Source organism: Spea bombifrons, chromosome 4 (assembly GCF_027358695.1).
Source record: "Spea bombifrons isolate aSpeBom1 chromosome 4, aSpeBom1.2.pri, whole genome shotgun sequence".
Lineage (NCBI taxonomy): Eukaryota > Metazoa > Chordata > Amphibia > Anura > Pelobatidae > Spea > Spea bombifrons.
Genome location: NC_071090.1, coordinates 96,555,108 through 96,576,449, shown reverse-complemented (window position 1 = coordinate 96,576,449; position 21,342 = coordinate 96,555,108). Strand labels below are relative to the sequence as shown.

Genomic DNA, 21,342 nt, shown 5'->3' with positions numbered 1-21,342 from the left:
ATTTCCACCCCTATGGGCCTGGTCCGTATAGTTACCATTGTATTGTTGGAGCTATGTTTGAGCTAAGGTTAAACGCGCAGTTTGAAATGTCTCCTGCACTATATGTAAAAGCAACAGCGGTGTCCAAGGCTTTATGAAATACAGAATCATTTGTGGGCAAGTATGTAGCGCTAGTGATGGATGCAACAATGGATATTCCTTGATGGTTTGAGATGTAGTTTGAGAGCATAACAGTCCATCATTTCCAGTTATCTCTGGCATTCATGCTTGACACATGGAACTGTTGGACTCGTGTTGGTCCGTATATTATTTCACATTCCCTACCTACTCCTTTATCGCACTAAACTGCATTTGTATATGGTGGACACAACGTCAAATGTTGTTCCTTTCCACCATGGCAGCATTCACGTGTACCAGGCCTATTTCATTGCCCTCCATAATGCATACTATGTGTAGATTTCCGAGTCATCTTTCGAATTTACCTATCCATTATTCAGTGCCAACTGGGCCTTTCTACACTGAAGGTAGAGTAATAACAGAAGGAAAGTTCATATCGCCTGCAAATTATTGGGTTGATAACAATGAGTACCCGGCGCGGACTTTACCGCTAACTCTCTGTGGTTTTAGCATGCTGGGTAACGCTTGCTTTCAGTTAACGAGACCATTTGGAGATAAAATTAGTGTTTATTAGTTGTTTTCCATCTCGTGTGCTCGTAAATCACTTTTAAGATGTTCTGCTAACATAATGCAAGCTTTCTTCCACAGGCTACAGGACAGCAAGCGTCATCATTGCTCTGACTGACGGGGAACTCCATGAAGATTTGTTTTACTATGCAGAGCGGGAGGTAATAATCCAAATGTGCAGCAAAATGAATACAAAAGAGGCAGCATTCTGTACAACGTAACATCGCCGCTTATCTGTTTTCCCATCATTTTATCCACAATGCTATACGTAATTGTTATCATCAATGCGAAGGTCTGGTGACCCTAGTTTAATGGACATTTAAAGCGCCAGAAACTTGCGTGACCTCTTCTAGACTGAGGAAAGGAATTCTGAAAATGAAGTAAAATCGGCCATGTTGGCAGATGTTCGTCATCATTGTCATGGTCCAACTCTAGTGATGAATCAATCGCATAACAGTTTTTTGACGCCAGATAAGAAGCTTAAAGTATTTCAGTAAGCTGCTTTTTCTCTAGAGGGGAAATGGTTAATATCAGCGCATGTATAATATATTTAAGGAGCGCGCCAAACTATTTGCACTGTTTATTCCGAGGCGAAAGCTGCCAGTAATATGACACGTTTTAGCTAGTTTACCAAGAGCAATTTTGGCGCAAAGTTTTAAAAGAAGTCTCATTACCATAACAACCAAAGGATTGGTCCAATCAGCAGGAATAATCCATAGGGTGATTATACCACATTTTAACCGTTTCAGCGTCAAACATGTTTTGGCAGAATGGATCTCAGAAGCCTAATGTAAGGGCCACTATCGGACACTTGGCACTCAGAGGGTTAAACCTTTGGACGAGTAAAACTCTTTACAAATAGACCCATTTGGAAAATGGGGGGGGGGACAAAATTCATTTACAAATCTATAAAAGCCCACAGCTAATTTCCGCATGTGTTGGACCGTGAAGAAGGCTAAATAGCATAACACAACATTACGTTACAGCTTAACTTTCTTTGCCTGATATTTAAACATGTTCCAAAAAAAACTTTAAACTCAAAGAAAACTGAAACAAGGCCCCAAGGTGCCGGATCTGTTTGCAACCCCCCCCCCCCAACAAATATTGCCAATGTTTCAGGTGGTGTACATGTAAGACTAGCCATTTCCTCAGCCATTAGACCAGCGCTGGAAATGATTGAATACCTACCCCGTATTTCATGGTGTCATTTTTGAGCACGCTGCAATATGCTTTGTTTAGAATAGGGACAAACCTTGCAGTTTTAAAGTATATGTGAAAAACGGCTGTAGGTTTGGAAACTGTAGGTTTGACCCGGAGTCTCCAGGTGAAGTACTGTTTCCCTGGGTATTTAGGGGATTTTCATCTTTGTCTATGTAGGGCAGTGGCACGTGCTCATACTCACTTCTTACCAACATTATGCCAACTTCACGCCTACTTTCACTGCTCCCCCCATTGTGTTTCTCCTACAGTTTATAATTATAATTTACTTTTTCTCATAGGCCAATCGATCCCGTGAACTTGGAGCACAAGTATATTGCGTCGGTGTAAAAGACTTTAACGAGACTCAGGTACTGTACATTCACATATCTTTAGCGATTAAAAGTATTGCACAGAATGGGAAAAATATGTCCAAAGTAGCTCTTTCAACATGCCGTCTCGTATGTTTCGGCACTCTAGAAATGGAGTTTGACAGCTCTCTTGTGATAAGTCAGAGCATTTTAGGCATGTTCCTTCCTGTACACAGGTGAAAACAGGATGGTATCAGTGGTTATACCACCTACTCTCAAGCAGGCTCAGCCTTAAAGCCTGAGCTATCATGGATGATGTTACTAAGCCTCATTCTGTGGGACCCAACTATTTAGATTGAATTTCGTAGTTATTTTAAAAGCAAGTTTTAGAAGCCAGGGGTGCTGCCAAACTTTGAACGTTACTACATTTTCGTTTAACTTTCCTTGACATGCAGTACATTTTGTGTTACTTTCCTCCTTGAAATTTAATTGAGCATAATGAAGAATAATTGGTACAACACACTTTTTGAAACCACAGACCTGTATTTAGCTTGGACGCCTGTTGTTTTATTCTTTCCTCTCAGAACAACTGAAGAAGTTAAAAATATTTTAGTTAATGAAATGCTTAATCAAATAGTAAGATTTAAAGTTAGGCAAGTTCTATATTTACATCTACTAAATCCTAGACTGGCCATTGGGTCATTGGGCAATGGACTGGCCATTGGGTCATTGGGCAATGGACTGGCCATTGGGTCATTGGGCAATGGACTGGCCATTGGGTCATTGGGCAATGGACTGGCCATTGGGTCATTGGGCAATGGACTGGCCATTGGGTCATTGGGCAATGGACTGGCCATTGGGTCATTGGGCAATGGACTGGCCATTGGGTCATTGGGCAATGGACTGGCCATTGGGTTATTGGGCAATGGACTGGCCATTGGGCAATCGACTGGCCATTGGGTCATTGGGAAAACTGGCCAAGTGCCAGTCGGAGCCTCCTATTTTCCTGCATTGCAGATATAATTCTTTATAATTTATAGTGTAAAGGAGATGGTTGTACAGACACACTGGCATTCTGTAGAGGTGAGAGCGCATAGCATGTAGCCCCTGCTACTGTGCCAGGGCCAATTTAATATGCCAGTCTGGACTTGCTGCCAAGTCATGTTAGCTTAAGTGCCCACTCCTTTACTTATTCTCTCATTCTTAGCTGGCACGCATAGCTGACAGCAAAGATCACGTCTTCCCAGTCAATGGAGGTTTTGAAGCTCTTCAAGACATAATAGGCTCGGTGAGTATTGTTCTTCTATTAATAAATATGCTCCGTGCAGAGATTTTATTGTGGGAGCGAAATGTTACAACATGTTGTGATGTTTCCTTGGGCTAGAAAAAGGGATTATCAGCAGACTGAATTTTCAACGCATATGAAGAATGCTTATTAACTATTAATTTCGAGTTCATGTCATATCCTGAGGCTACATATCGAGCGGGATCCTTTTTGAAAGGACGCAACAGAAATTTGACTAATGCAACAGCCACACAGATCAAGTTATAAAGCACATAATTAAACATATTCACACACTAGAGTACATTTTAAAACTTTTCGCAACAGAAAAAGGAATGACACTTTATATGTGTTGTTCACTAGCAAGAGAACATGATGCGATCACCACAGTGCAAAGTACCTTGTTTAAATTGTTTTATTATTTTAGGTATGTATGAAGTCACACCAGATAGAATGATTTAAGGGCATTGCTTATCTCTGGACAGTTTCATATGAGAAGCAGTAACCCTTTTATCCTATTTGATGCATTTGCATCTTTTGTCAGCGATTGAGGGTATGGTGTGCAGGAAGTGGATTGTAGCCAGTTTTCTACTGTAAGGAGGCCAAAACCAACAGCCCCTTCATTCATCTGATGAGCTGATACACTGAAAGAAAATAGAGGATGCAGACGTCTAACTAAAAATGGTTTCTTTGTGGGATTCCTCTCTCTTGCGTTGGCAGATGATCAGAAGTCCAGCTACAGCAGTAGACTCATTTCCCATGTTTCAGCACACACCGCCGCTATGTATACGGCAGCTGGAGGGATTCTGCTATTGTATACATGGTAAAGTGTTGGGGATCTGAGCCAGAATACAGCTTATTCATAACTATGAATCTGGCAATGTCAAATAGGAATTGGCTCTCTTGCCACAAACTGATGGCAAGATTCCTTGACTTGACTCTGAAGAGATTACCGTGCAAGGTTCCATTATTGCAACCCGGGGCAGTCAAGAGGGGAAGCTGCCCCAGGATGAGGGGTGCCCTTGAGCAGCAATGCCCCAGCAGATATGACATCAGAACAGGGCAGGATCTCTGACCTTGCCCCAGATGCAGAGTTAGTTAGAGCCCCGACATAACCTCAGGCTCGTTTAGAAATTTTGAATTGGTCAGTTTTATTCAGGACATAATTGATGATTGATCCCTATTCCTTTCATTGAGTTTGTATTTTAGTTTTCCCACCTGTGCTGAATATTTAAGAATATTATTTAAAAGCAATTAAAGGTGCCAAGACATACTAAAACTGTCCGCTTGAAACGGTTATTCATGAATTGGAATTTTTGGGACAGCCGTAGCTAACGTTTCTAAAATAGGGGCCGTCACACATTTTGCTCAGGCTAACCTTGCCGGAGTCTCCACATTTACAAGCACTGCAAAAATATTTGTTTTTCAGCATAATTAGTTGTAAAACCAAATATAATTAACATGTTCCATCAAAGCAAACAGATCTCAGCCCGATCTCCCGTTGTGAATTTCACAGACTGGAATGTTGTTTTTCTTGGCCGCACAGCCCCATAGGCATTTTATTTTGTCTGGAGATAAGCATTTCATGCCAATCTAAGTATGCATGTTAATGAGCCACACAACACGAGCCTCAGCTCTTGAGAGCAGATTTCAAAGGGTAGGTATGACCTAGTATGGCTATCCATATGGTTCATACGGACATTACCTTTAGTTTGTTCATTTTCCGTAATATTGAGTTACATTAAAATTCCTCTCGGCAACTTAAGATATTCTTTTACGTTTTGTTCCCCACATATATTTTTTATATGAATGCTACAGAGGGCTGCATACCTTTGGGCGGAGGTCTGGACACCACTAAATAAATTATGTAATACAAGAGAAGCTATGGGTTTTCAGCGTTTTGGGGGCTATCCAAGCATCTGAAGGCTGCCAGTTGGACACAAATGATGTAAAAGGAACTTGAGTTCTAGCATAGTCCTTCTTTAACGCGTATTCTCATAGTGGCACAATAACTTTGGGAAGGGTTTTAAAAGAAATGTGATTACAAAACAAATGCGTTGTCCTCTTTATCTGTGGGTGCTAATACATATCTGGTTTTCCAACACTTTTAGATCCTGAAGATGTCCTGCATTGAGATTCTAGCGGCCGAGCCTTCCAGTATATGTGCTGGGAGTAAGTATGTGAATGTGCGGAAAAGGACAATAAATTATTGCGTAATTTCATAGTTAATGAACATGAAGTTGGACATTTTATTTCTCACCATTTCAAGAAACATAAAGAAGCATTAGAGAAATGCATTATGAGCCCAATTGAGATATTCCTGCAAGAAGAACTGAGCAGGCCCCCGCAAAAATAATCAGATTACGGAGAAATCTCCCAACCCTAACCATGCATTGCTCTAAAACAAATTAATCCGTCTCTCAGGAAGAGCTCACTGGGGGTCAGACCCTTCATAATGCATAGTAAAATTGGTGAGTTGAAATATTCAGGTCAGCTGCCAACCCCCAATATGGCACAGAGAAAAAAACGTAGACACGTAATTAATAAATAAGATGATGATGATGATGGCTATACTTTTTTGCTGAAGCTCAACTCGTGACAATATGATAAACACTACATCCTATATACAATATGAGTACGGAGAGGTTTGCCGCTGCATCAGGAGAGGGCAGTGTACTAAATGAGTAGATATATAGCTTATATACAAGTATTTATTGTTAATAATGTGACATCATAGCTAGGCATTAGATCGCCTTTTAATAATTATGTTTAGTACATTTAACAATTTAAAGTTGTTTAGTTTCGGTTAATCTAAACTAGTCCTTTGTCTGTTTTTTTTTTCTAGAACTAGAAATGTAAAAGTTCTTCCTTTTTATCACTGTTTACGATGTTTTAGACCATTCACGTGTATTTAAGGTACAATTAGATTCTGTGTATCTGTAAATACGCACATCTAGTGTGCACGTGAGTATAGTGCCCGGTTGATATAACTAAACATTACAATGAAGGATAATTAAGGTAAACGATAGTTGCCTTTAATTTTGTGTTTTCAGCGTGTTTGGTATTCTTCCATTTCAGCGTCTTTCCAAGTCGTCGTAAGAGGCAACGGTTTCCGATACGCACGGAATGTGGATCGCGTTCTCTGCAGTTTCAGGATTAACGAGACGTCTGTGCAGAGTAAGGAAAATCAACAGCGTGCCTATACCTATATGCACTTAAAAAATACAGAAAGGGACGCACACCTTATAAAAAGCATATTCAGAGCAAGGAACCAGTGCACGCCCAGCAAACGCTATTTAAAAGCACCTATCACATCATGTGACCATATATTGCTATTTCAAACCCTAAACCCCCAGAGTTTTTGCTGCTAACCTAGTAACTTTATTTCTGCTCACTAAAAACATCTTACTTTTTATCTCAGCAAAGAAGCCGTTGGTTGTGGAGGACACTTACCTGCTTTGCCCTGCACCCGTCCTCGAAGATGTTGGCATGTAAGCTTTGACTGTATTTACCTGGAGATCGGGCAAACGATACTTTGTGTCATTTCAGATTTTTAGTGGAAAATATAAAAGACAAACAAAAAAAACATATATTCCAACTGCGATGGTGAATAAATATATCTGTCTAGGATGACATAGAACAATTAATAGTGGTGAGCTCTAGAAAATGGAATAAATGGATATTTCACCTTTGAATGCCTAATGGGATCAACTCAAAGGGTTAACTATTCCCCTTAAAACAATCTGAGCTAAATTATCAGTGACGGATAATTCCGTTCTGCCGTCTGTAGGTTGAGACGTTATGGCTTCCAGTGGTGAGAAGAGACTGAGTTACAGTGGGTCAGTCTTTTTGACCATCCAACACTCCTCCTTAGCTTCTTTGCAAGGTTTAGTTACTAAAGTGGGAGTTATGGATTCATCTAATGTTGTTGGCCCTTTATAATGCATAGTTATTATTATTTATCGTTTTATATAGCGTCATCATATTCCGTAGTGCTGTACAATGGGTAGGCAGGACATAACAAGTATTATATATAACATAACAATTTGACTTACAGAAACAACAGGTGAAAAGGGCTCGGCTCAAACAAGCTTACAATCTTAAATGAATGAGATGTTTAGAATGAACATTATTGATTGAACTATGCATAATGTGGGGCCAGCAAGAAACATTGTCAGAGCTGACCCTTCATAATGCATAATAAATCTTGTGGGCTGAAACTCTTTTGCAAACTCCTGTTTTATGAGTAGTGCTAGAGGGAATTCACTAGAGGGAAATGTAAATAAAGCAATAACGTGAATTTGTCTAAAATCCAAAACAACCACAGAATCCCAGCGGCTCTCATCTTTTGGCGTCTGGGCAATCACCCAAACCCGTCTCTAATACCGTTCAATGAGAACGTATACTGTTAGATAATCTACATCGTAGCACTGTATGCTGGCCATTAATTCCTTAAAAGCCAGAGACGTGAGCAATGCCATGTTGAGTAATTCAGCACTGCAATGACCTACTGTCCTATTTCTTCTATCCCCAGGGAGGCTGCTCTCCAAGTCAGTATGAACAATGGTGTGAGTTTCATCTCCAGCTATGTGATCATCACCAGCACACACTGTGTGAGTCTTCATAGTCATATCTATTTCTCTTTTATTTATAGCATTGTTGTTTTTTGTTTTTTTTTAATCCAGCGAGATTCTGAAAAAATAAGATTAATTTTAACTCGCTAGACACTATGACAGTATGACGCTATAAAGGCAAAGAATAGGAATCCCGATGTTGCAATGTTGTTGAGATGAAACGTTCTGACTCCCACAATTTCATGGTTTCGAGAAAAATCCCATTTAAGATGTATTGAACGCATCAGCTGCAACAGCTTAGCTGTGACTAACGCTCAGTCAGCAGACTACTGCTAGGAAACGTTAAGTAAATGTAAATACATTTAGGACTTTTTCTTAAAGGCAATGTGTGACCTTCTGGCCATGAAGCTGTAAAAACAAAAAACACATTTAACAGAACAGTTTCCTGGCACTCTTTTTGTAATATTACACAGTAAATGTATGTCTATGGCAGACCTGGGCAAAGCACGGCCCGCGGGCCACATCCGGCCCGCTGAATAGCTCGGACCGGCCCGCAAAGAGTGTCCTGGTGACTCACCAATGAGTCCGGTGTCAGCAACGGGAAGCAGCGAAACTATGCACTCCGAAGCCTTGTTCATTTTGTTCACTTCTGTGCTGGCTTGAATAACTTTATTAAACAGCACATAAGTTAACAAAATGGACAAGGCTTCGGAGTTTGTAGTTTCACTGCTTCCCGATGCTGAGTAAGTGATGCCACTGTAACTTCTGAGTGCCAGGATGCTCGTTGCGGACCTTGGGGAGTGCCAGGACAATCGTTCCACGCTCGTCATTGGTAAGTGTCAGGACTTTTCCCTTTGCATTGTAATTACAATAATAATAATGCTAATAATATTCACTTTTTAAGCTCTCTTCTTGGGGCAGCTCTCTGTGCCCTCTCCTAGGAGCATACTACTGTGTATTAAAAAAATCTATTTTCCGAGGTTAGCTGTTAACCCTTAAATATGGCGGCTAACATTAAAAAAAGAAAAATTGATGCAGAATGCCCCATTACGGCAATGTGCATGGAGCCTTTGTATGTTGGTCTGGCCCTCTAAAACCATTCCAATTTCTCATGTGGCCCCATGGGAAAATTAATTGCCCACCCCTGGTCTATGGTGTTATGAGGCAGACTCTCCTCATGTGTAGTCCCCTCTATGATTATTCCTTACAATTGTGAAGGTATACATTCATCACAATATATATTGGTGAAAACTTCTATTCAGATTTATTCATAAAATTGTTTATTTACACACACACACATATATACGGTATATATTATCTTTTCTCAATGCTATGAATGGTTAAAGTCAACAAAACAAGGTCAATGGGAACAGATATTTTCAAGGATTCCAGCACTAAAGTTTTAGAGATGTGTTTTTTTTATACGGGTTAACTAGAACCCACTAAACGCCAGGCTGATGTACCAATGTTACTGAAGTGTCTTTGCCTTGGCTTCTTCTTCTTCTAGGGGTACTTGGTATTGGTTGATACTGGCAGTACTTGGCTCAGAACCTGAAAATTATTGTTCATGTTTGGGAACAGGTTGAGAACCAAGGCTTCACAGGGTCCAACTTGGTCATACATTTGCGTTTGTCCATGTCTTGTTAGTGGCATGTTGCAGTGTAACAAAACAACGTATTCATTTTACAATGTAGTTATTTCCACACAATGTTCTTGTATATTCCAAAATCCTTAACATTGGCCAGGCCTGTGAGACATAACTGTCTTTAACAGCTTGGTGGGACCTGAATTTTATGGTTCCTCACCCTCCTTAGGTCTGATGAAATCTCATTGTCTATCATCTCCATTTTAGCTGCAGAGACAAATTAAAATCAATGGAGACTCAATTTGGCATCTCTTCCAGTTTCATAATCTTAACTATGTAGTTGATAATTAGAATGCACCCATAAAGTGCAGGTGTCCATTTTAGGAGCCCAATAATGCATGTTAATGTTAATGACTTGGTTATAAACTGGAATTGTGAAATATATTTTTTATATTTTTGCTAATGTATTTCTGTGTTTAAGGGTTCTGTGTATCAGGGCTTTGAAATGCCCTCAGGGCTAAAACAAACATAATGAGCAAATCATGCTAAATCCTTCTGTGGTGTTATTTTACTATGCTTTATACAGTTTTTAATTTGTTTCATTTTCCATGTGAAATCAATATAAGAATACATACTTCCCATAGTAATCATAGCAGAGGCATCATGTTCTAGAGCTTTTTGTTCTAAACCGTGATGCCAAGAACCCTTACCTGCTCTAATCAGAATGCAGAGGGGAAGCCACCGTGTATGATGAGTATCCACATACAAAGAATCAGTAGAATGGCTTATTGCAGTTCATTACTTCAATCTTGGTTCAGATATACAGTGGGTTATCTTTACTGCCTGCTCACAGATTGGGAAATAACAAGCAGTAGATCATAGGCAAGATTTGCCATACAGACAAACTAGGGCACTAAGCAGGTAGGTAGCACCACCATCCAGTTCCCTCCTATGTTTTCAAGCAACTGCATGCAGGAGTATGGCACCAGAGACACAATTTGTCTAGGGGGGATCAGAAACCAGAGGGCAAAATCTGAGGATGTAAAAACATGGCCATATGTATCCATTTGTATGAACTGTTTTGGTTCTATACAGAATAGTATGTTGGAACGATGAAATGGAAGTCTTTGGTCGAATGTGATAACTTTTATCGGGCCAACATGGAAAACTTTATAGAGACACATAAGCTTTTGGCACCTCTAATGTCTTTTCTACCAATGGAACAAAAGAAAAGACCACTGGGATCCTCAAAGCCTAGGTATAGTTTTCAACTAAATATTCAATTTTTTTTGCCTAAGTTGAATAGAACCTTTAACACCTTTTGGGAACCATAATAGGGCAGCCTTCTTGTCATAGCAGTAGCTTTGTCTATCCTTTCTTGTACCAGCTTTTCTAGATATGGCACAGTCACAACATACTTTGCATTATGTCTCACAGGCAGATGGGACCATCCTGGCAATAGCCTTGCTCATACTCTTCCTTCTGTTGCTGCTCGCCCTGTTGTGGTGGTTCTGGCCACTTTGCTGTACTGTGGTAAGTCTCAGTGTTTGTCATCTTAATGTTGCACTCACCTTGAAAGTAAAATGTCTTTGACTCATGGTATCTACAGGTCCTGTACAGTATATGTGCATAATATTATTTTATGTGCTAATTTTCCTCAATAATAAAAGGTAACATATTTCATTAATTCTGCTTTTAGTGGCATGAGGAACATAATGACATTAATATAGTTGGTCACCCCTTTGCAGCTATAACAGCTTCCACTATTCTGGGAATGCTTTCCAACAGATTTTGAAGTGTGTCTGTGGAAACTTTTGCCCATTTATCCAGTAGAGCATTTGGGTCAGACATTGATGTTGGACAAAGGCCTGGCTAACAATCTCCTTTCCAGTTCATCCCAAAGGTGTTCAGTGGAGTTGAGGTCAGGGCTCTGTGCGGTCAGTCAAGTTCTTCCACACCAAGCTCATCCAATCATGTCTTTATGGACCTTGCTTTGTGCGCTGGGGCACAGTTATGCTGGAATAGAAAAGGGCTTTCCTCAAACTGCTCTTACAAAGCTGGAAGCATAGCAATGTCCTAAATGTCTTGGTATGGTGAAGGGGACATACCAAGATATTTTGGACAGTGGTATGCTGACTTCATATCAATGGACACAATCTTTCTTTCAAAAAGGACATTTGTAAGTGACCCCAAACTTTTGGACAGCAGTGCATATATAAATCACAGCAAAATAAACACTCACATGAATTTTTTAATCAAAATCCTAAAAAGTGGTTTATTCCATATAGACGTTTCAGTTTCAACCAGAGACTCTTATCAAGACAACCTACATAGACTAATAATTCAATATATAGTGAATATCGGATTTAACCCACACGCCTAACCACACCAAGGAACCACCTCCTGGGCATGGCTTCCGGTTACAAAGTATCTGATGTGTAATTTAATCATAGTCTACATAATTGACACAAGTAACTTTTTTTGTTTTGAATACAAAATGCTAGAATATTCAATTGATACAGGGTAATAATCAACCCTTATTACTGTACTAAAAAGACACATGTACCCAATGGATAGTCATGGTTCCCATAATGATAACAAACCTAATTATGAAATTTAAGAATAAAGTAAAGATAAAACCATTCGATAAAAACTAGCAGATTATTAAAGTGGCTCCAGATCTATTATCTCTTGTCCAAGAAACAGGACAATGGAAGATTATCATTTAACCCTTTAGGTCTAAAATGCTTCTCTGCGTAGTAGTTGCCTAGATCTATTGCCCCCTCCATGAAAGAGGTGGTTCATGATCAATCGCTATCCATTAACCAAAAAATAATTTCAACGATTTATTTAGGAATAAGTAGAGAGGACTAGCAAACTTGGAATAGCTCATCCATCAGTGTGTAATGTGAATAGAAACATACCATGTAACAAGACATATACAGTAGTTGGTCTTAAACATACTGCATGTCCTTAGTTCGCTCATTTTAAATGTATTCTGGATAAACCTTTGTCCTTTCCGAGTGTTTTAATACATTCTACTGGGTGGTTTATTTATGATTGCACTGAGTTTTTAAAGAATAATATTTTGTCGCATTCCGTTACCACCCTTCAGCGGCTGAGTAATATCTCTTGGGTCAGTTATTGCGAGTTCCTGCCTCACTGTGCTGATCATACACTTTTTGTTCTCATCCATCCAAAAAAACAGAACCTGTATGTCTTCTTTAAGAAGATAAACACTTATTTCACTATTGAAAACTAAGACATGATTTGGAGATACCCCTTCATGAAAAGAAGAACTTTGTGTCAAGACTTTGGAGGTGGTGGCCCATATAGTGAAATACAAGTTATATTATATAACATTTTAAATGCCCCAGAGTCTTTAGTATATAAACCTGAGTGATACGTAACTCTAAATTCTCATTTTGTTTTGTAATAATAAGATTAAGCACATTCAAAATGATTGAAAGCTGTTGAAAACTGATAGGAACTGCAAGCTCAGACACATGGAGAGGTTCAATCAAACAGAAGATCCAAAAATATTTAATTACAAATACAGTCACTTATATGATATATAACGTTAGATAACCCCACTGTAATCTCTACTAAATGATATGTATGCAGAAATCTGGATACATTTTCTTTGTATAGTGTGATGACATTTAAAGTCAGGCACGTCAATGTTGCTCTTGGCTGCTAACGATCTAAGGGTTAATTACCATGGCTGGGTGGATGTAATAATCAGTTCTTGGAAATCTGGCTTGCATACAAAATTTGGATAGAAAGTAAAACCTAGCCCTCCAAATCCAGACCAGCTACGTCATGCGAGAGCAACTGAAATTAGGTCTCTAGGGAGCATCCTGGCAATGAGCATCAACCTTAAGCAAAATATACAAAACTTAAAGAATGTTCATTTTATTTGTTAGTATGACAAAAAAAAGAATCGATTAATTATTTGTAAAGAAAGACTGGCTTTGTATCTGGTATACATTGTTCTAAAACCAGTTCTGACTTCAGTGGAAAGCGTTGATATCGGTGGAAAGTCAATTTGAGACAACTCACTGATGGTCAGAGGGCAAATTGCCTTAACTTGGCCTTTCTGAGGTTTTTCTGATAAATGCAGACCAAAATACGAAGACACACGTATTGGATTTCCTTTGTTTTATGGCAGTCAGCATATTCTTCTGACATACGGTATTTCTTACACTGCTACCATTATATTTATATGTGTCTCCTGGATTTAACATAATGCATAAAACAGAGATTTGTTTCTAACTGGAACATTTACCTGTCTACAGTTTATACTACAGTAAGAAGACAGATTGTAAGATGATATCACCCACGATGATATTCTTACATCACAAAGAAGAGGCACCCGGGAGCTCTTTGTCTGATGTTAGTTACGCACATATGATTTTAATCAATAAAGGGACAGTATACTGCTTCAAACGGACTCGCTAACATTGAATGCATTTTAACCTACTTATACTTTACCTACCGGCCCCTCAAATCTCTGTGATGGAAGTACGTTCTGCGCATACACTATTTGACCCAACATATGGGGACACTCTGAATTACTAAGTTTAGGTGTTTCCACACCCTTTGTTTACCGATATATAAAATCAAATACCTAGGCAGCCATCTCCATAGACAAACATTGGCTGTAGAATGGGTCATATTGAAATGGGTTTCCAATGACCAAGCAGCTGCACACAAGCTGAAGACCACTATGCGCAAACCCAGCCAGCGGCTGGAGTGGTGTAAAGCGCACCACTGCTGGAATCTGGAGAAGGGCAAGCATTCTCTGGAGTGATGAATCACGCTTCACTATCTGGAAGTCTGATCGATGTTTGGTGGATGCCATGAAACGCTACCAACCAGTGAAGGGAAATCATAATGCTTTAGCATACCAAGACATTTTGGACAATGCTATGCTTCCAGCTTTGTGGAAACAGTTAGGGGAAGGCCCTTATACAGTTTCTATTCCAGCATGGCTGTGCCCCAGTGCACAAAGCAAGGTCCATAAGACATGGATGAGTTTGGTTTGGAAGAACTTGGTCATACAGAGCCCTGACCTCAACCCCATCAAACACCTTTGGGATGAACTGGAATGGAGATGAATCCCTCTATACATTTGCATGCAATAAAAATAAAGTATAAGGTGACACTTAGCTATCAGACACATTAAAGTGCATGGCTCCAAGTACACATCAATTAATATACTTCTCCTCTCAATCTGGCATGGCTTATTTGTCAAATTCTTATATATAAAAATCGTTTCAATGCATTTGTTAATATAATCTTATTGTTTTATTCCCCATGTGTTTATTATATGTAATCCCTTTTTTACGATTTTTCCCCAGATCATCAAAGCACCTCCTCCACCACCAGAGGAAGACAGTGAGGTATTTAGCATGTTTTTCTACAAATGTGTTTCTAAACACAGGTTTCATTTGCCCTGAGTGCATTAGTCATACTGAGGTTCTTATACAAGAGTAATTATTTCTGTTCTAAGATCTATTGAGAGGGAATAGAATATTTAAAAAAATGACCCCCTGTCCTTAGCAACAATTCAGATGAAGGGCGCAAGTAGATGAAGTGGTTCAATAACTAAACAATGAGTAGTAGGTGAGTCGAGAGCTTGAGATGAAACAGCAAGAGCTTGCGATATATCATGAAGCTCCTGCAGGTATCGCTTTTTAAAGTGCAATGCTGTCCGAAGTTCAATTGTATGGTACTTAATGGTTTACATTTGTTGCCCATTTATTTGCAGTATGTTACACAGTTGACAAGAAGGCGTTCAGTTACCAGAAATTACAGCACAAACGTCTGTTTTCCTTTGTGTGTTGTGTGTTCTCGATAGCTTCATATGAAAAGTTAAACGCCTTCTTTTTTTTTACTAAATGTCATAGGAAATGTATGCCTTAATGTTTTTTCCATATGGCGTGCTGCCTGCAAATAATTTAATTGGAGTGTTTTTTGGGATGTTAAAGACAACCAGATGCTGATTCCCTGCCCCCAGAGGTTAAATTCTGGAGTGGCATGAGGGGGCAACGGGTGAGGACATGTCCTGAGATGACTGAACATGCATCATCTGGTGTGGGTTTCAGTATATGAGAGCGGAGGTAGCGCGTTTGGAATGAGGAGAGCCGTGTTATGAGGATATCACGTGCTAACACACACAGGGAGACTCTATACATTGCAATCCCGTGTTCCATTATATGGAGTGTTATGGATATTTTATATACCATTTTTGTCTGGATGTTTGGAATATATATATAAACACTAGGATACATGTATTGTTTGTTATCAGAAGGGGTTATATGGTAAAGGTAAAATGTATTATTTATCCAAACTAATGGGATGAGTAGCCAATTAAATTTGTTTGGTGGGATAGCTAGCATGAAGAGCTTACAGGCTAGTTATATAGTGTTGTTAACTAGCTAATGGAGCTTACATCCTGGTGGGATTGCTAGCTATGGGGAGCTTACTATCTGGTTGGATGGCTAGCCACAAGAGCTTACAGTCTGGTGATATAGTGGGATATCACATATCACATTTTTAGGTACTTTTTAGCTATGTTGTTAACATGTATCATAAAGCTTCATAATATATGCATGGAGTGATGAATACTAGCAACTAGGTATAGGCAACTTGGGTGATCAGCCCCCTGCAGTCCTGTTGCTCAATGGGCCGATTACAGGGTAGATCTTTGACCTCCCCAACCAGTCTATTTACGCTATGGAAGCTATGCCACCTCAGCGCCTTCAAGACACAGTGAGCCGGTATATGATGTCATATGCCATTGCCCAGTTTCTTAAAGATGTGCAGCTGACCATGAAGGAATAGGCGACTGGGGGCGCTGTCCTAGGTTGGGCCTTGAGCGGCCCGATAGGTAAATACATTACTGAATGCATGTTACACTGTGCTACCACATCAAGTGCACTCTGGGTTCACGAGTCAATCACTCTTTGTCCTACAGTGGAGATTAAGTTTGACTAGAAGTTGCCAAGTCAGGGTTGTGGTATTGATGTGCCTTTTTGGACCAAATTCCACTTAAAATTTGTTTTTATCATTTGCGTCCTCATAAAGTGTGGTCTGGGATAGGTCAATGTTAGATTCCTTTTGCTGCTGCGTTTGTGTTTGCGGGATCTTATTTTCTTGTTTAGTCTTAAAAGTGTTTGAAGTTATTTCAGTCTCCCCGCTGAGCGTGCAGAAACATTCAGATGTTTTTCTTTGACATGCCCCAAGCTGCCTTCCCATTCCCTTCCCTGGATACATGTTTAGCAGGAGCTTGGCTAATTCTCTATTACATTGCATTTATATTACAATAAATAAGACTTTCATTAAGCAAAAAAGTAAATACGTCCTCAAGAATATGACTTCTTCAATACATCAGAACCCTCCATCAAGTCCTTGACCTTACGCTCATTAACATATCTTATATGTGCATCAGTTTCTTAAATGTTGAGAGATCCTTCTAGTATATTAGACTGCTTCCTCTTAATGTGATAGCTCACTCGGTGTGAGACTCCTTTCCAAGATTCCAGAGAGGAGAGCTGCTTGGGGAGCATACAGCCCTTCAGCTAATCAGATTTTTAAAAAATATAAAGAAAAAGCCTCTTAGGTGTTAAAAAGCATATGAACAGAGAGATATTCATGAGAGATAGTGCTTTAGCCCGTCTGACATCAAACCAGATCACCTACTGGACCCTGGCTACCCATTTATACTACAGAGGAATGTGTCTGTCCAACACAGGCAAAATAACACGAGTCCTTAATAGTCAAAACACTGCAATATGACATCATACACTAGCAGTGGGGAGAGGGCATTTTCATTGGTCGACTAAAAGGTATCCCAGACTTCTATAGACTTATTTTAATGTTTTAATTATAAGATTAAATTAAATTTTGCTGGTAATATTTAAAAATTTTCTCCAGTAGTCAGGTGGTGGTCCTAATAGCGAACCTTTACTCCGTAAGGTCTGTGTGAATGTAATAAACGAGACCATTATTGACATCACACTCTCGCTGTTTGCTTACTGCCTCCCAGACACATCATTAAACCTAAACTACCGTATAAGCTGACTCAAATACTTTGAGAGCAGCGTTATCAACTAAGTGACTTTGCCTAAGTTTGACCTGGTTTCTAAATAAACACATATCTGTGCGTATGCGTATCTAAGCTTGTCCGCCTAATTAAGTTAAAAATATACTTTATCCGTGTTTGTATAAAACTTGTGTCTGCTTGGTTTCATTCTAGCCTCATAGTTTATAGCTGGCGGCGGAGCTTGGCTTTTATCATTAACACAGATGTTTTAATTATAAGGGAGCGCTGAATCAGCACCAGCCCTTTTAATAAAGCTTCCAGTACCTTAACATGCGGGGACGTGCAAAAGTAAGACAAAACTGCATACAGTGTGGAAAGATGAACATACCCTGCTGGCCTATGTTTCTGTAAGAGATCGAGGGCAATGTCAGTAATAACCTATACCCCTACAGTTTGGTTACCTAGAACCCTCTGAGTGAGAAGTTCTCTATACTAGAGACAGTCTGTGGTTCAACGTAAAATAGGTGACTGTATCCACAAACAACATTAGAATGTAGTGTTCTTAGTCCTGTGATTCATTTTGGCATTTTTTTACTAGATTTGAGAGCTCAATGTCCAAAAACTGCCTATATTTTCAGAGGAACTCAATAGGTTCCCAGGTAAATTAAAACTTCATTGATATTACTCTCCCTACCGAGACATGACTTATGGTGTCCTTCTGCCTGAAGGCCACACTCCCAATTCACGTACAAAACTGCAAAATGCAGATAAAAATGGTTGATTCATTTATCCAGACGACAATAAATAAACGAATAGGTCCATGTCAACACACTCCAATATATATTCAAGTTCATCACAGAAACCACACTAAGCACTGACATTCATCAAAGAATGTTTTTGCTGCTCGTACCACCACGTGAGGGCAGCATCATGCCCTCACATCCACTATTGAGGTGAGCGCACGTTCTCACTGGCGGCCTTCCAGCACTACTCGCCCCCATGTACCATCAGGTCTTGGGGATGAGATTTATTTTTGAATCTGGCAGGCCAGAAATGGCCTGCCCTTAAATTATTTTTCTTAATTTATTTAATCACTTCGTGTGGTCACGAATGCCAATTAATTTGCCCCCCTTATTTGATTCACAGTTTTTGAAATTCACAGCTTGGCCATCACTATTCTTTGGCACACGATTTTGTCACTTCGTTTTTGGACACTGTTTTCTTTTTAAGAGGCAGTGAAGCCTGGACTTTGCTGGAGGAGGATTGGAGCCTTCTGGCCCTTTCCTCTCTTCAAGAAGGCCAGCAAGGAGTCTCACTCTTCGGGGTGAGACTCAAGATCCGATCCTCCCATGGGGGGGGTTGGAATTTGTCCGAGTTCTCCCTGAGGGAACTCGGTATCGTAGTCTGGCTTCTGCTGCCTTGTGCACAGAATGCGGCACCAAGGAGCACGCACCTCGGGCTTCCTAAAAAAAAAAAAAAAAAAAAAAAAAAAAAATTGAGTTATGATCCACCATATAATAGGATTGTCTCTCCCCATGAGAGGTCACAGACTCCATGCCTTGCACGGAGATATGTCCCAACAGAGCTCCTGCACGATGACTAGCTGGGTTGTCTGAAAATGGGCAAATGCATATGGTGGTCATATTCCATGGATACAATGCATGGCCTACATTGTAGAAAGCAAGATACAAAAGGCTAGTGCGTAATAGAAAATATTTTTTGGCACTGGTTTAATACTAAATTATTATAGAGATGCTATTTTTCCTCTCTAGGGTCATAGTATAAGCCTGCAATACCATAGACCCTACAAAACACAGATAATAATAATAATAATAATAATAATAATAATAATAATAATAATAATAATATAATTTCACTGCAGCAGAAAGAAAATGGGTCAGAATTCATAGTTAAATTAGGAATTCTGGTATCTATCAAGCTATGAAGAAAATATATTTTCCACTTCTCACTAACTGGAGAAAATGAAGAGTGGATTTAATGATTAGAAACAGATGAGAGGAATGGTTTATGGAACGGAGAGGGTGTGGAGTCAAATGCTATAACTCATTAAAGCAAAACTGGTATATATTTAAAAACACATTCACTGGAGGCAAAGGGTTTCTGCCGGCCAAAATATTCACCTAGTGATATAAAACTGTAAAGTTGCCACACAAAGCATTAGAAACATAATCTCAATTATTTTTTTTTAATGCCTGCATACTGTAGAAGAATAATTAATTATTTCAGTCTGCTATTAATATGTCTTTAGAGATCCCTTAACAGGGAAGCAATCCACAGGCATGCTAGCATGTTAGGGAAGAAAAACAGCCATATCAATAAAAGAGCAGCATTACTGGTCCTTCATATGCAATCTGCCCACATAGCTGTTGCCATTGCAGCAAAAAACTCCTTAAATATTGCTGATTTACTGTTATTTGGGCTTTGAGAATGGAAGAAAGTAATAAATCTGCTTAAAGTCAGTGTGTCATTTTACCCAGCTTTTATATTTAGCAGCCCAGCACCCTAATGAACATTTAATTTTGTTTACAGATCACAATAAGTGATATAGAAGTATTAGAACTGCACCTTATGGGTATACCACGGCAGCATAAGAGGGGTGACAAAATGTTACTTTTGTTGGATTACTTTTTTCCTGGTGGTGGCTATGTGCAGATGCACATAATTATATCTCAGAGAAAGAGCTTCTTACAACAAAAGGTCCCGGGGCTTTGTAGACCTTTAGAAAATCTTAACCATAACAAACCAGTAGGACAACAGACGTTTTACTTGCCAGTGCAGCACAGCTAGCATCCTGTTAAGTAAAACAAGGGGATTTAACAGGGATAGGCAAAGACATGGTTCATGGCGGACATTTTTAAAGCCACTGGACGCTATGAATTTTTGACAATGCTCAGATAGTTCCACTAAGTTAAAACTGTGTTAGAATGAACAATTTTATTCCTTTCAGGGCCAAAACAGAAATGGTTAATGATAGACTGTGAAAATACACAGCTATACACTTGCCCTTACATGTGCCTGCTCATACACACACATGCCTGCCCATACACACATATTTACACGTGCCCTTACACACAAACATCCCAGCATGTTCTTGTCCTTACACACAAACTTGACCTAAGAACACTCTCTCATCTATCCCATTTCTCCCTGCCTCTTACCTTTCTCCCTAACATTTCCTTTCCTTTAATCCTGTGATGGGGCACAAGATCTGTCCCTAGACCTCTGTAACAGAAGCTCATGTTCCCTTAACTTTTTGCTTCTTAGAATTAGATCAGTGATTCATTATGCAGGACCAACTCAGCCCTTTGTGGGAAAATTTACCTAGCATGACCCTTCATTATATATATAGTGAAATCATAGAGTTGAAACAACAACTCTTCTGCCAATAAATTCAACAGGCCCCAGGTCCTACTTCCAAAATAGTCTGATGGCACATTAAGCTGCTTAGCAATGGACAGGTCGGGGAGGGCTTCAATCCTGAATCCTGATGCTAGACCGTAATGCGCTGAGAGTTGTGCTGATCCCTTAACCAAAACTAGGTATTGCTGGCCCTTTATTTGCAATATTAATCTATTTTGAAAAGGCACAGTTCTAAAGATTATCTGATTCGCCAGAGAGAAGCTGTGCATACCTATGTG

The 21,342-nt window shown here is 39.5% G+C and overlaps 1 protein-coding gene across 1 annotated transcript in view; it reads left to right on the top strand.

Moving 5' to 3' along the window:
• ANTXR1 (ANTXR cell adhesion molecule 1) overlaps window positions 1-21,342 on the top strand; it is a 58,554-nt gene that overhangs the window by 19,049 nt on the left and 18,163 nt on the right. Inside the window, exons 6-14 of the mRNA XM_053464457.1 lie at window positions 766-845; window positions 2,184-2,252; window positions 3,400-3,480; window positions 5,586-5,646; window positions 6,553-6,651; window positions 6,896-6,965; window positions 8,009-8,087; window positions 11,071-11,166; window positions 14,997-15,038. Coding sequence (XP_053320432.1) covers window positions 766-845; window positions 2,184-2,252; window positions 3,400-3,480; window positions 5,586-5,646; window positions 6,553-6,651; window positions 6,896-6,965; window positions 8,009-8,087; window positions 11,071-11,166; window positions 14,997-15,038 — 677 coding nt within the window. The remainder of the gene's footprint in view (window positions 1-765; window positions 846-2,183; window positions 2,253-3,399; window positions 3,481-5,585; window positions 5,647-6,552; window positions 6,652-6,895; window positions 6,966-8,008; window positions 8,088-11,070; window positions 11,167-14,996; window positions 15,039-21,342) is intronic.